At 33.9% G+C, this 16,020-nt stretch overlaps 1 protein-coding gene across 2 annotated transcripts; it reads left to right on the top strand.

Annotated features, from left to right (window-relative positions):
• The first annotated feature begins 687 nt into the window (after positions 1-687).
• LOC149945408 (putative phosphorylase b kinase regulatory subunit beta) lies at positions 688-8,303 on the top strand. Of its 2 annotated transcripts, XM_090174462.1 has the most exons (21): positions 688-929; positions 1,098-1,234; positions 1,294-1,529; positions 1,594-1,761; positions 1,823-1,959; positions 2,023-2,438; positions 2,789-2,869; positions 2,925-3,080; positions 3,138-3,235; positions 3,855-3,866; positions 4,111-4,257; positions 4,336-4,419; positions 4,479-4,583; positions 4,647-4,820; positions 4,885-5,058; positions 5,120-5,304; positions 5,372-5,462; positions 5,573-5,830; positions 6,137-6,463; positions 6,544-6,618; positions 7,729-8,303. In XM_090174462.1, the coding sequence occupies exons 2-21, from the start codon at positions 1,108-1,110 to the stop codon at positions 7,912-7,914; spliced, it is 3,237 nt and encodes a 1,078-aa protein (XP_090030588.1). In that variant the 5' UTR covers positions 688-929; positions 1,098-1,107; the 3' UTR covers positions 7,915-8,303. The 2 variants fall into 2 exon arrangements, with proteins under 2 accessions (XP_090030588.1, XP_090030589.1); XM_090174463.1 differs by lacking the exon at positions 3,855-3,866.
• The last annotated feature ends 7,717 nt before the right edge of the window (positions 8,304-16,020 follow it).

The following is a 16,020-nucleotide window of genomic DNA, read 5'->3' as shown; positions in this document are numbered from 1 at the left end:
TACCCTTTCAAATATTTCCAGAAATGTTTTCCAAAAATTAATGTTCTTTTTGCTTTCAGGCGTTCGAAAACTGCATATTTTTCTTCCATATGACGTTTGGCAGTTTAAATTTACTGTTTTTTTAATAGTATCATATGTAACATAATTACTCATAAGTATGCTTCAGTATAGAGTAATTTAACCACGTAGCTTTTGCTATGGCCGCCATTTTGTGCAGGTTTTTTTCTCTATACGAAAAAGCATGGTTGACTTCGCGTCACGTGAGACCGAAATCACTGAATAGCATTGCACTAATTAACACAGGGACGTTTCGCTTCCACTGAAATTCCCCTGGAAGCGCGCGACGTAAAAATGATGACGCATTTTTCGATGGAAGTGACTTTATTTACGTCATATCCCGAGAAAAAAGTTTCATTAAAGAAAATGCTGTTATGACATACTTATTAATGGTTACGTTACGTATGATAGTATGAACAGCAACCCATGAGTAGCCTGGTCAACGTCAAAATCGGAAACGCGAAAAAGCTATTGCTAATCATTGGCATCGATGATCGATGGGAGTTTTGAACGTACCCAATGAAGATAAGATTTTTTATTTTGATATCGGCCGTTTGATTAAAACTATTCGCAGCGATATTATTTAAATGCTTAGCTAACTTCTCAAAGCGTATATATCGCATCACAACTTGTTTGCTTATCCACAATATTTTCTCACGTGTCTTTCAGGGTCACTGCTCAAGGTTAAAATATCGGCACGCTAAATTAACTTTGGTTTTTGATAAAGCTTTTTTGCTATCATGTTCATCAAAATTAAAGTTACTAGTTTTCAGAATTTTTTTAAACTCCGTTTCTTTTGAAATATATGAGCCTCTAATAGAGTTATCTCGATTTCTTAGGGTATTATCGATTTCTGACTCGTGCCAAAACTAGTAAGTGTAAGCCTTAGTATATAGGTTAACTATGATATGAAGGCGGGGGGAGGGGGTCAATTCTATGGGAGACTAAAAAAATCGATAATATAATAAAAATAGTTCATTGGCTTGAGTCTGGAGTGTTGTCAGCTGTCACGTGACATAATGAAGTTATTCTATTTTTAGTTTTAGCATAATGATTAAAACTCCAATTCCTGCCCCAAGAGGAAGGTTACCCAGCCTTAGCGAGATGGAGATCGAACAAGTCAAGTTAAATAATTATGCAGAAACGGTTCGAAGACTTGATGCATATTACGGGCAAGGTAGAGATTAATTAAACATCTGTTAATTAAATTTATTAATTAATATGTTAATTTTACAGTGAAACGGCAGCTTTTAACTTACCAATGCCCCACAACTGGATTATTCCCGCATTGCTCCTTGGAGAAAAAGGAGGGGCATTGTAGGGATAGCATATATTGTGCGATTGCCGTATGGAGTTTGTATCAAAGTTACCGGAGAATAGATGATGATAGAGGAAAAGCGCACGAACTTGGACAAAGCGTTGTTAAATGTATGAGAGGAATCTTGTTTTGCTGGATGAGACAATCAAAAGATGTATGTTTATTTATATTTGATAATTAGATTTTTGTAGCTGATAAATTTTAATTAATTTAATCAGGTTGAAAACTTCAAAACTAATCAGTGCCCAGAATTTGCTTTGCACAGTAAATTTGCTTTAGGATCTGGACTTCCATTAATTACTGAAAAAGATTATGGGCATTTGCAAATTGATGTTGTGTCATTATATTTGTTATTCTTAGTTCAAATGATTACATCAGGGTTGCAAGTATGATTCTAATTGAATAAATTCTATATTTTAAAGATTTATTTATTAATTTACATTATAGATTGTGTACACAATGGATGAAGTAAATTTTGTACAAAATTTAGTGTATTACGTGGAACGTGCTTATCGTACGCCTGACTACGGAATGTGGGAAAGAGGTAGCAAATACAATGACGGAACCCCTGAATTAAATTCTAGGTTGAGATATTTTTTTGTAAGGTTTTTCAACTGCGAATTGTAAAATATTTCCAATTATCACAGTTCTATTGGAATTGCCAAATCGGCTTTGGAAGCCATAAACGGATGCAATTTATTCGGTGACAAGGGGGCTTCGTGGTCCGTTATTTACGTGGATATTGACGCGCACAGTCGTAATAGGAGCATCTTTGAAACTCTCCTACCTCGGGAATCCAGTTCCAAGAATACAGACGCGAGTTTATTGCCAACGATCAGTTTTCCTGGGTTTGCCACTCACGATGAACTTCTCTATACGAGAACAAAAGAGAAAATTATTCGAAAATTGAAGGGAAATTTTGGATTTAAGAGATTCTTGCGTGACGGATATGGCACTGTTATTGAAGATAAGAATAAGAAGCATTATAGCACTGGAGATACTAAGAAATTTGAAAACATTGAATGTGAATGGCCAATATTCTTCATCTACATGATGTTGGATGGTTGGTTGAACTTGGTTTTAAACTTTCGCATTAATTATACAGGGTGTCGACTAAAAAACGAAAAATGATAACTGAAAAACGTTTGTTTTGTGAAAAATTTGATTGGTCAAATCAAAGTTATTTGAACTAACAATATGGCAACAACTTTCTAATTGGAACCAAATCCGTAAACCCAATAGTTCTCGAGATAGTTTTTGAATGACCCTGAAGACATGGTTCAAGGTCATTCAATTTTACACTAGTAAATTTTTAATTTTAAGAAAAAAGGTTTTCAGTTATTTATGGTTTTTCGTTTATGAGTGGACACCCTGTATATTCTAAAAATTATTAAACAATGTTTATTTATTAAGGAATATTCAAGGGTAATGAAGAACAGGTTAAGAGCTATCAGGATATGCTTCGCAAAATACTAAAAACAGACAAATACGGAGGTGAATACGTAACGCATTTTGTGCAATATATTTTAAAATGCGTTATTGTTTTTAGATCCAGTCGTCCCCAAATATTTCTACGTCAGGTATGATTTCATTGATGATGAGAAGAAAGAACCTGGTTCTCAACAACGTGACTCTTCTTCAATTGGAACGGCAGATAATTTGTATTTGATGGGTCAAGCCTTGCATATTGTCACCCAGCTATTAAGTATGTTTATTATTCATTTTTATAAATATATCATCTTATTTTATACAATTTTTTCAGGGGATTCATTGTTACATATCAACGAACTGGACCCTGTTCGTCGCTACCTGCCAAGTTATAATCGTCCACGACGCACAGGGCGCTACTCAGCATTTCAAGTATGATAGGGAAATAGAAATTAGACAATGATAACAGTAGAATATTGATATGAAAATTGTAGCATTTTGTTGCATTTTTGAAGGTAGATTTAGTTACTAGGTTGCATGAGTAGTCCTTTTTTAGAGTTAAAATTTCTAAATTTGAAAAATCTCTTAAAATTCTATATTTTCATAAAAAAGTTACCATGCGTTGTTATTTAAATGGATAGTGGTTGAATTTTATCTCTACTGGTTTATTTTCATCAAACTACTCTAATACAATATCGTATTTAAATCTTTTAAATAATTTTCATTCTAACAATTTTAAATTTTCAGTTGGATAGTCTGAGCAAAGAAATTGTTGTTTGTAGTAGTGAAACCTAGTTGTGACTGTACTAACAATTTAACACTAGCTTTACGCTCATAATTTGCACTGCTAATTAACCCCTAAGTTTCTTTTTAATTTTCTGATTAGTCTCTTTTTTTTCTAAAACGTTTATTTTCCAAACTAACCTTATTATTTAATTTAACGCTTTTTATTTTCCTGGAGCGAAGGTGGTTTAATTATAGTTAAGCGTTCTCTCTCTTTTTTGGTTTCTTAATTTTGGTAATGGTCCATTCGTCTGTACAATTTATAAAGGGCAAAGCCGCTGTGAGTATATTTTCGTCAACTCTTCGGTGAATTAAGGAATGAGTCGATCATTGTTTACGCCTCTCGCTTTCGCTATATCCTGACCCTTGTTATATTTATATCTCTCTCCCATCCATTTCATGGAGAAACTGTGGCTTTGGGTGCCTCTCTAACATTGGCAAATTTCGTACTAAATTGTTTGAATGTTGTGTGGGTGAAATTAACATTTTCAAAGTATTTTCCTAATTTTCACTATTTTGCTTAGGGCACAGCAAATGATCTTGTTGTTCAAGTTGTACTCATTGCTGAAAGTATGAGATTACAAGCAATGATGGCCACGTATGGTATACAAACTCAAACGCCTCACGAAGTTGAACCGGTGCAAATTTGGCCTCCTAGTCAATTAGTTAAAGTATGCATTTAACAGATTTTTAACACTTATAAATATGAAATTTTGACAATAATTAATTAATTACGTTTTTTTTAAAAGATTTATGAATTTTTGGGTGTGAATGAAAAACTAGGCTTGAAAGGGCGACCTCCAAGACCCGTTGGAGCCTTAGGAACCAGCAAAGTAATATTTTCTACCATTTTACGTTCTAAAACGTGCTGAGCATGGATGTCTATATATAGCTTTACAGAATCTATGGCCAAACTGTCATTTGCTACCCATTAATTTTTGAAGTCAGCGATTTTTACTTATCTCATGACATGGCATTACTTATTAATGATATCAAAGTATGTTGAAGTATAATATTATATATATGTAACTTTTTCGGAATGTAATAAGTATTTATACAGAATGAGCTGCAGTTTGTGGGAAGATACTGGAGAATGTCGGGTCGACCCACAGTTTGCGTGTTAATCCGGGAAGAACATATGCGTGACATACATTTCAAAGAAATGCTTGATCTCCTTGCGATGCTTAAAAAGGGGCGTTGTGATAACTTAAAAATCCGAATGGGGAGGCTGCAAGTATGATTGTCATTTGTTCAATTTTATTTTTAGACATCCGTTTTCATTGAAATGTTTGTTTCAGAATCTCATATCTTCATCGTGCATTGAACATCTGGATTTCTTGCACTTACTCCCACCCGAGGCACTTCCTAAAGTGCAGGCATTCCAGCAACTTCAACATGCGTCAGTGGGTTACCAGAGTCTCACTGACGTTCCCAAAGCAGTACAATACATGGAACCCAATTATTGTTATGAAGTATATAATTATAAGGAATTATAATTTCGAGATTTAAGTTTATAATTGTTTTATCTTGTAGGAATTCAAAACCAAACCCATTTGGGATGTAGTAGAAGCCTTGAGGGCGGTGGACACTCTAAATGGCCAAAGCCAGCTCTTGGAGATCTTATGGAATAGAGAAAATCCCAATTTCTCCGTGGATGGTGCTACGATAAAAGAAAAATTGGAGAAGCTAACTCGCCAAGCTGGAGCTTTAAGACATTGGTATGCATTGAAGTCTAGGCTAAAGAGTAAAGAATTTCAATTTAACCATAATATTTATCAATTTTAGGTCAGTAGTGCGTAGATGTTCCAGCATTCTTGGAAAATTAGTTGACAGCATTAGTCCATATATAACTTCAACTTTAGTTAATGCTAAACAGGTTTGTTGTCAGGTTTTTTGTTTTGTTTTTAATAAAAGAAAAGTAATAGCTTGATATAAGATGGATGGCTGGCTTTGGCTTTTTTAATAGAACAACTTAATCTTTGGCAGATTACAGTGGGCGTTTTTGGCCAAGACGAAATTGTCATTGACCATCCTTTAACGCCCAAAGAAGTAAAGGAAATTATCTACAATCGATGTAAATATCCTGATATTTACCAGGCTGTCTTACAACAAGAAATAATGCTCTATGTTGGGAGATTAATATCAACTACTCCGCAACTGTTTCATGGAATTCTTAAAATTCGCATTGGCTGGATAATTCACGCCATGACACTGTATTTAAAAGTTGTGGAAGAGAAACCGCAAGTAAGTTTATTTTTGGGCATGTGCGAGTACTCGATTTTGTTCCTTATCTGATGAAAGTACAAGTTCTACAAGTTCTGATGAAATACAGTTAAGCCTAATTATTCAAGTACTTGCAACTGCCCTTTTTAAGCTAAGCCTAAAAGCTCGAAAGCTGGATAAAATTTTAAAGCTCAGCTTGATACTCGAAAAGTGAAATTTTTTATACTCGAAGCTCGGCTCGAACCCCTAAAATCAAGGCTCGCACATGCCTATTTATTTTACAAAAATATGTCATTTAGAAACTTCTATTTATATAATTAATTTTAGCCATTAGAATCATTATCACCCAGTGAAGTTAGAAAAGTACTACAGAAGGTGTTGTCACTAGCTGATAAAACTACAAACGAGTTTAACATGACAGTTCATCAGCACAGACAAATAGAGGGGGCGTTGTCCCGTGTACCTAAAAATTTCTACGATAGAGTTTGGGAAGTTATGGCCAAAACTCCCGGTGGAATTGTCGTTGCTGGACAACACTTACCACAGCAACCCACATTGACAGACATGACAAGATATGAGATGAATTTTGCTCTTGCTGTCGAAGATCTGTTGAGGAGGATTACCCATCCAGAATATCGTCAAATTATGGTTGAAGTAAGTTTTAAGATTTAGTTTTGGTTTTGATATTGGATATTTTTATTTTTATAACAATCCCTGCATTTTTGATATTTCAGCTTATTATGGTTGTGAGTGTAATATTACAAAGAAATCCCGAAGTATCTTTCAAAGATAAAGTCGATCTTGATCAGGTAAGCAGTGCTTATCTTATTTATAGGTTGGATCTTAGAAAGAAGCTTCCTTCGCAAAATTTAGCGCAGAGGGTACGAAGCTCATATTTTAGTTTCACCATTTCTTAAGAGACACAAATTGTTTAGCAGATCACACTTGCTGGGTACTTCTCATTTCTTTCTTATTCTTGCTTAAAATCTTCTGCCATAGTACATGACTAGCGTTTACAGTTGCAGGGTGACCACGCTTCCTTTATTTCGATAGTCTTCCTATAACTTACTATAATTTGTCAATTTTCTATATTTTCCTATTTTTTGTACTTCGCGCTTTACTTTCAATATAGTTTTAAAGTTTGATAAAAGGCACCCTTTACTAAAGCACTAATTTCATTAGCTGTTACGGCTGGCTGCTGTTTTAAAAAGAAAAGTTAATATTACCTTAATACATATATCTAGTCACAAAGTCTGTGATGTTTCATATTAAATGTAATATTACTATTCAACCAAAGTTGCTCTAAAAGCATTTGTTGTATCTTTATTACAATTATTCCTATAATTTTCTATTAATTCACCTGAGCATTCCTATAATTTCCTATATTTACCTGAAGGTTCCTATAATTTTTTATAAATTTACCTGAAGGTTCCTATAATTTTTTATAAATTTACCTGATTGTTCCTTTAATTTTTTATTTACCATCATTAATCTAATTATCGGGGCACAGTTTGAAACATTATTTATGTGAATTTGATTTAAATCAAGTTATTTTTTTAAAAAAAATCATTGTTTTAAATCACACAATGTATTTCAATAAAGGAATAAAAAATGGCAAAAAAATGTGATTTAAAATATTAAATAAATAAATTTAATTTAGATTTCATTTAATTCAAGATTAGCTAACTGATAAAAGTAAAATAATCCTTAATTATATAAAAATTAAAAATCTATAAATTCAATAAAATAAAAAAAACTGATAAATCAAAAAAATCGATTGATTTGATTTTTTATTAAAAAAAATTAAAGTACCAACAAATTAAAACGTAGGGCTTACGCTTATTCATATTTGGGTAAAATCTAGACAAAAGCTATTTTATTTGAAAGTCTAAAATTATTCATTCTTAAATCTACTGTAGTTGATCCAGGAGGCATTTAACCAGTTCCAAAAAGATGAATGTTTGGAGAAAGGGGACGATATGACACAGTTTTACTGTTCTCCATCAACCGTCACTGCCGGTTACTTAGCCAGGGCTGTTCTTAACAAACTATTGCAAAACACTTTGCATACCGGTGCCATAAACGAAGCCTGCCAGATTAGTTAACTCATATGTAAAACTCCCACATTCGGGCATATTATCAAGAATCTATGTTATTTGTCATACAAGCTTCCATAATCAAACTATCCCTCTCGAAGAGGGCCTTATTTTTTAAACATTCGGGCCTATACTCTAGTTATTTTAGAAAAGTTTAATATATACAATATGTATAAAATATATACAGCTATAGTAATTTTTAAAAATTGACACTTATATTACGCTCTGTCGTTCTTGTTTTCTGTTTTCAAACTTTACAGAGTTAATCGTGTAAAACGGTAACCCCCGCTAAAATTTTGTAGTTGTTATATAGGCCTTAAATGTTGTACCTGAAATACAGTTCCTTCCCTCCTCACCATGGTTACGATTTTAATTAAAAAAATTGTATAATATTGTTACACCATTGTTGATTATTCATTGAAAAACAGTTCACAAACAGACACACAAACAACGAGATTCCAATACCTCCCTTCTATTAAAAGACTGCCTTTTTAGGGGTCGCGTAAAAAATCTGCTAAATAGGAACAATAAAAAACCTTCCAATTATTTTTCTAATTAAAATTCCAGATTTAACAAGGCATTTTCTTTAACCCTAATTAATTTAGGCCTACATCAAAGTTTTCCGCCACTAAATTTCTTTGAATTTGAAAGAGATTTTACGTATTACAATAGAATTAATTAAATATCTCGAAATAACCTAGATTTTAATTTTCAAAAACTTCATTTAATTATACAGGTTAATGTTATAACAAAATTAGGGTAGTCTTACAACGCGATTTGGTTTAAATTCAGAAAAAAACGCGAAACTATTCAGAGTGTAAAACCACTTAAAATTACTTTTCCTCTGAAAAACCCAACCTAATGTTTTTAAAGATGTTAAAAATTTCCTTATTAGCCCTAGATTTAATTTTAGAAAAATGTTTCCCCTAGCTTCAATCGGGCATTACTAGTCTTGTTTCACTCCAGTACGTGAAATCACTTGTATTTTATTGATGCGGTTTTTATGGTAATCATTTGTATAAATTGTTAGTCTTCTAAACTAAACAGGATCTAAAAAAATTTGTCAAAAAAAGTTTGCACTATTTTAGCCTAGCTAATGTTTTTGTACACACGCACACAGTGTGTTTTTCATGGGGAAAAAACAAGTCTGGGAATGCGAAGAATGTTGGTGGGTCCCTCAGGCAAAATAAAAAGCAATCCATTATCTTAAATGGTTTTGTATATAAATTCTCCTATTTCAATTACTAACCTAGTAACGATAAAATTTAATCTACAATCAAGAGTGTATTTATTTAAACTTAAGGATAATGATTATATAATGATTATCAGTTGGGATCAACGCTATAATATAATCTTGATAAAATTAGCGTATAAGTAGATTAGTCCATTATGAAAAGGGATAATAAAGCTAAACTCTAAACAAATTTGAAGAAATTTAAAAACTCACAAATAGTTCGTACCGATAGGTCTTCGAGCAAACAAAAAGACGCGAAACTCGGACCAAATAGATTTTCGAATGAAAAACTAAATTAAATAAAATAGCCATAAATTCCAACGGCAGTCCATTTGTTGGTTCCCAGTGGCGGCCACAGGAATTTTCGCGAGGGTAGGCAAACCAAATAAATAGGCCCCCGACCCGGGACTCCCCTTTTATCAACGAAATGCTTCAATAAAATAAAGTAGTGATGTACATGACGAACAAAAAAATCTAACAACGGTAAAACGAGTCCAAATATAACGGAACTGGTTTTATTTACTAGGAAATACCTCAAAAATTTCTAAATACATTATCGACAATTGTTTCATTGTTATTTATAATTAATTTTATCTCTTGGGACAATTTTGAGACCCTTTCTAGATCAATTTGGGGCCCCTTATAGCGTGATTTTGGGGCCCCTCAAAATTATTTGGTAGGCAGTGGCCTACCTGGCCTACCCCCTAGCGCTGCCACTGGTGGTTCCTTTTAACTTAACATTGCGTATAATATAATCTTGGACGAATAGTAATTCGTTAATTAATAATAATATTAATATTCGTCCAAGATATAACCAACATAATCTTTATCCCTTATAGTTTAAATAAATACATTCTTGATTGCAGTGGCGTAGGAACGGGGGGGTACAGGAGTACAATGTACCCCTCTTGAAATTGGAAAGGGGCGCCAAAGTGGTATGAAAAGGGCGCTAAATTGTTTTAGAAGGGGCGCAAAAAGGATGCTGATGAGGGGGCACCAAATTTAGCATAAAAGCTGTACCCCCCTTAATCCAAAACGTTCGTACGCGCCTGCTTGATTGAGTTATATTTTGTCCATGTAGGTACAGACTATTTTTAGCGTTGGTCCCAAACACGCCCATGCTCAAACAGGAGGGGCTTAGACATTCACCAAAAATGCAAGGTTCCTAGAATAATCTCTTATATGCCAAAAATGTATCTGTATTTCAAGATTTCTTGTTGGATTTAGGACTTATTAACTTTTGTCCCGGATTTCGAGATTTCTCGCTGGATTTCAAGATTTCTGGTTGGATTTCGGGATTTCATGCCGGAATTCGAGATTTCCCGTCGGATTTCTGGATTTCTTGCCGGATTTTGAGATTTCCCGTCTCGTTTCTGTATTTCTTGTCGGATTTTGAGATTTTCCGTCTCGTTTCTGTATTTCTTGCCGGATTTTGAGATTTCCCGTCGGATTTCTGGATTTCTTGCCGGTTTCCAGACTTTCCGTCTCGTTTCTGGATTTCTTGTCGAATTTTGTGATTTTCCGTCTCGTTTCTGTATTTCTTGCCGGATTTTGAGATTTACCGTCGGATTTCTGGATTTCTTGCCAGATTTTGAGATTTCCCGTCTCGTTTCTGAATTTCTTGCCGGATTTTGAGATTTCCCGTCTCGTTTCTGTATTTCTTGCCGGATATTGAGATTTCCCGTCGGATTTCTGGATTTCTTGCCGGTTTCCAGACTTTCCGTCTCGTTTCTGGATTTCTTGTCGGATTTTGAGATTTTCCGTCTCGTTTCTGAATTTCTTGCCGGATTTCTGGATTTCTTGCCGGTTTCCAGACTTTCCGTCTCGTTTCTGGATTTCTTGTCGGATTTTGGGATTTCCCGTCGGATTTTGAGGTTTCCCGTCGGATTTCTGGATTTCTTGCTGGTTTCCAGACTTTCCGTCTCGTTTCTGGATTTCTTGTCGGAGGATTTCTTGCCGGATTTTGATATCTCCCGTCGGATTTCTAGATTTCTTGCCGGATTTTGGGATTTCCCGTCGGATTTTGAGGTTTCCCGTCGGATTTCCGGATTTTGAAGAAATCCAGGTGGTATTTCGGATTTTTTGTCGGATTTCTTGGATAATGTACGGGATTTCTTGGATAGTGTACGGGATTTCTTTGAATGTCGGAACCCTCGCTCTAACAGTAAGGTTCTTCCCCATAAAAAATCAAATCGTCCCAATATCTCATTGGTTCCTTAAAACTGACGTATTCTGACGCGATTAACGCTCACGCCGGTGACGTTTTTCCTTCCCCCCTCTCGTGCTGCGGGGCTAATTAGACTAAGATTCCCACTGTTCGTACCAACATAATCATTATCCCTAAGTAAAAATAAACACGTTCTTGTTACAATTCTTGTTAGAATTAATTTGATCATTCGTTTTCTATATTTATTAATCGTAAGATTTAGAGTTAAGAATTCCAATTCAATCGAAAAGCCCGCAATAATAAAGACTACTTCTTATCGCGTTTTTTAGTCCCTAAATTCGGCAATTTTAATTAGTTTATATTTAAACGCGCTTTTTCGATTTCTTTAATATAACGTTGGAAATTATCCCGATAAAAAAGCGTCTATTGTATAAAGCGAAATCAACTGAATTTGTAGAAAATTTATCTTGGTTTTGGTCCATTGTATTTTTACGCGATTCAAATAAAATCTCCAGTTGAAAAAACTTAATATAAAAGAGATTTAAAGGGCGCTGAACTAAAAATTCTTTCGAGGGAAACACCAGAAATGATTTCGGTGAAAGGATTCAGAACCGTTCATTTCTTCGCCGCTTCGAGTGGTTTTCTAATCATAACTTGAAGGTGGGGTGCCCGACCCCACTGACTATGGAATTTCAGTTTATAGACTCGATTACTCGAATAAGCTTCTCTCTAAACTCGTCGAGTATTTGTTTTTTCTATCCTCGTTGCTTCAAAGTTCAAAGAGGGATTTTTACAACTTTTTGGGGGGTAATAAACGGTACCTACAAAGTTGTGGAAACTGTGGTTCATTTAAATTAAAGGAATTTTTTCAGAATTGAAAGTTACTTTAAACTCTATTTAAAGTTAATTTCATAATAACTTGAATAAAACCAGCTCCTAATCAAGTACTCGATAACTCGACTCGTTAAAAATATTACTTAAGGTTCTTAAAATTACTCGACTCGAATAAGAGAAAGTTTCCCCTTAATCAAGTACTCGATTACTCGACTCGACTTCAATATTACTCGACTCGAATACTCGATGAAAAAAAAATGATTCTCGATAACCGACTCGATTGCCTAAAACCACTAATCGCACAGCATTATTCTGAAATTTAAAGTTTTGGTTTGATTATTGTGTAGTTGAATTTAAACAACGGACATATAAAGGCTGACCGTTGGGGATCGCAAAGGTCTTAAGAAATAATTTAGCCCAGGGCCCCAAAAGGTCTTAAGACGGGCCTGACTTATCTAGGTTTCAATGGCGTACCATGAATATGGAAGTTCCTAGATTGTCGCTTCACCACTGATTAACGGCGGAAGTTTGACCCACCCTGCTAGGGTTATACTCCCGTTAATCTCTAAATTCATAAATTTGTTTAACATAACTGTCCGTATTTATGGAGGATTATCGAATATCTGGTTTAACAGAAGCTATTGGTTTTGTTACGCAGGGTGACCAGGGAAAGGCTTTGAAAGTTTTATAGAAAAAATAGGAATTTTAGAGGCGTATTATAGGAAAAATAGGAATTTTAGAGGTGAATTATAGGAAAAATAGGAATTTTAGAGGCGTATTATAGGAAAAATAGGAATTTTAGAGGCGTATTATAGGAAAAATAGGAATTTTAGAGGTGAATTATAGGAAAAATAGGAATTTTAGAGGCGACTTATAGGAAAAATAGGAATTTTAGAGGCGAATTATAGGAAAAATAGGAATTTAAGAGGCGAATTATAGGAAAAATAGGAATTTTAGAGGTGAATTATAGGAAAAATAGGAATTTTAGAGGCGAATTATAGGAAAATATAGGAATTTTAGAGGCGAATTATAGGAAAATATAGGAATTTTAGAGGCGAATTATAGGAAAATATATGAAAAATAACAAGGTAATTATTGCATATCTTTGACTCGAATCACCTAGAATATTGATATTTTTTGGTACACTGCTTTCTTGCATTATTGGATCACTTAGCGGATTTACAAAGCCCGTAAATTTCAAGATTTTGTTCGAAAGTGGCAGCGTTTTCACTAGATGTTCTATGACACGTACAAAAAAGTTCTTTCATTTTCCAAAAAGCGTTAATTTATAGGAAAATATAGGAATTTATAGGAAGGCATTAAAAATATAGGAAATATAGGAAGTCTGGTCACCCTGGTTACGTCGAAAACCAGTCGTAGCTGACGATTTTTCGATTCAGTTTCTAATCCCTTTCAGTTTGAGATTATAAGTGCATAGTTTGAGATTATAAGTGCTTAGTTTGAGATTATAAGTGCATAGTTTGAGATTATAAGTGCATAGTTTGAGATTATAAGTGCATAGTTTGAGATTATAAGTGCATAGTTTGAGATTATAAGTGCATAGTTTGAGATTATAAGTGCATAGTATTTACGTGACGCACTGAAATCGAGGGGTTTGACATTCGTACAAATCCCGTACACTCTAGAGAAAAATTACTTTAGAAATCTTGAAAATCCAGAAATCTGGGCGAAAATTAGGGATGCACCGATATATCGGCATATTTTTCTAATGTCGGCTTAAGCGAAGCCGATATTGGCCGATACCGATATTAGAAAAATATTTTCAGAAAAACATTTAAAAATAAGAAAATTCTCGATTAAATAATGAAAATATTTTATTTGATTGGCCGCGCCACGTACGCCAGACTTCAGAAGCTAAATCATACCTTTTTTAGACGGGGGATTACTAGTGTAAACAAATTAAAAACAACGATATTCGATTTGTGATAGTAAATATGTATCACCTAAAATGAAAAAAAAAAACAAAAAACATTCGGATATGTCCTGGCAAACTTTTTTCATGAAAAATTATAACATAATGGTATGACAGTGTACTGAACCGTCTTTTACAATGATTTTATCATATATATGATAGATAACTTTATTAATATCGGCCACGAATAGCCGATATATCAGTGCATCCCTAGCGAAAATCTCGAAATGAGCCTAAAAGAACAGAAATCAACACAAAAATTATGCAATGAAATCTCAAAATCAGTTTCTGATTTCTGAAATCTCTTTTGAAATTCAAATGTACACAAAATTTGCGAATGTCAGACCCGAGGGGGTAGCCACTTAAGATATTTGGTGTACAAATAACGAGAAATTCAAATAATTATTTCCGGAAATCTAGAAATCCACAAGAAATATAGGAAATATTAGAAATCCGCGAGAAATATTTGAAATCTCGAGAAATCCAAAGAAATATTTGAGAAATACTGGAAATATTTGAGAAATACTGGAAATATTTGAGAAATATCGGAAATATTTGAGAAATACTGGAAATATTTGAGAAATATCGGAAATATTTTAGAAATACTGGAAATATTTGAGAAATACTGGAAATATTTGAGAATATTTGAAATATTTGAGAAATATCGGAAATATTTGAGAAATACTGGAAATATTTGAGAAATATCGGAAATATTTGAGAAATATCGGAAATACTTGAGAAATATCGGAAATACTTGAGAAATACTGGAAATATTTGAGAAATACTGGAAATATTTGAGAAATACTGGAAATATTTGAGAAATACTGGAAATATTTGAGAAATACTGGAAATATTTGAGAAATACTGGAAATATTTGAGAAATACTGGAAATATTTGAGAAATACTGGAAATATTTGAGAAATATCGGAAATATTTGAGAAATATCGGAAATATTTGAGAAATACTGGAAATATTTGAGAAATACTGGAAATATTTGAGAAATACTGGAAATATTTGAGAAATACTGGAAATATTTGAGAAATACTGGAAATATTTGAGAAATACTGGAAATATTTGAGAAATACTGGAAATATTTGAGAAATATCGGAAATATTTGAGAAATATCGGAAATATTTGAGAAATATCGGAAATATTTGAGAAATATCGGAAATATTTGAGAAATACTGGAAATATTTGAGAAATATCAGAAATGTTTGAGAAATATCGGAAATATTGGAGAAATATCGGAAATATTTGAGAAATACTGGAAATATTTGAGAAATACTGAAAATATTTGAGAAATATCGGAAATATATGAGAAATACTGGAAATATTTGAGAATTATCGGTAATACTTGAGAATTATCGGTAATACTTGAGAAATACTGGAAATATTTGAGAAATATCGGAAATATTTGAGAAATATTTGGAAATCCGAAATCTGGTGTACAATTTTTTCCCAAGTGGCTACCCCCTCGGTCAGACCTCTCAAATGGAATACGACATCAGTCACGAACGACGCGAAAACAGTACATTCCGCTAGTAGGTTGAATCAGGGCGTCAAAGCAAAAAATGAAGTTTCAATGTTGGTCTCCTCTGGGCAGAGAGATGAAAACCTGGCCATTCAACTCCTGGCAGACATGCCCCTTGGGTACAGAAGAAAAACAGCTCGCGCTACGGAAGGTAACCCAGCGGGGAGGGAACGCCAAAATACGTAAAAACACGTAGCGGACGCGTTTCGTGGCTGCTCGTAGAGCGAACCTGTTTTGTACGTCTTCGGGTTTTGTTAATAGGTTCGCGATTTGCAGAGAGACGGTATCGCGTCGTCCGCCTTGGGATTACCGCCATGCTTCATCTTTCAATTCTCATTTTCGATTGTCAATTTAAGCCTACTTCGATTTAAATTTTGATATTTTGATCGGGACAAAATTCGCTCGTGATGGTTTAA

The sequence above is a fragment of the Leiobunum rupestre genome, chromosome 5, assembly GCF_980474605.1.
Source record: "Leiobunum rupestre chromosome 5, qqLeiRupe1.1.hap1, whole genome shotgun sequence".
NCBI classification, from domain to species: Eukaryota; Metazoa; Arthropoda; class Arachnida; order Opiliones; family Sclerosomatidae; genus Leiobunum; species Leiobunum rupestre.
This window is presented reverse-complemented; position numbering and strand designations above follow the sequence as displayed.

What these genes read in the sequence shown, in the direction of transcription:
- LOC149945408 (XM_090174462.1), top strand. Translation starts at nt 1,108, where the DNA reads ATGATTAAAACTCCAATTCCTGCCCCAAGAGGAAGGTTACCCAGCCTT. An exon ending in CATCTACATGATGTTGGATG is followed by an intron (nt 2,439 to 2,788) that starts GTTGGTTGAACT and finishes TTATTTATTAAG; the next exon opens with GAATATTCAAGGGTAATGAA. An exon ending in GCTGGAGCTTTAAGACATTG is followed by an intron (nt 5,305 to 5,371) that starts GTATGCATTGAA and finishes TATCAATTTTAG; the next exon opens with GTCAGTAGTGCGTAGATGTT.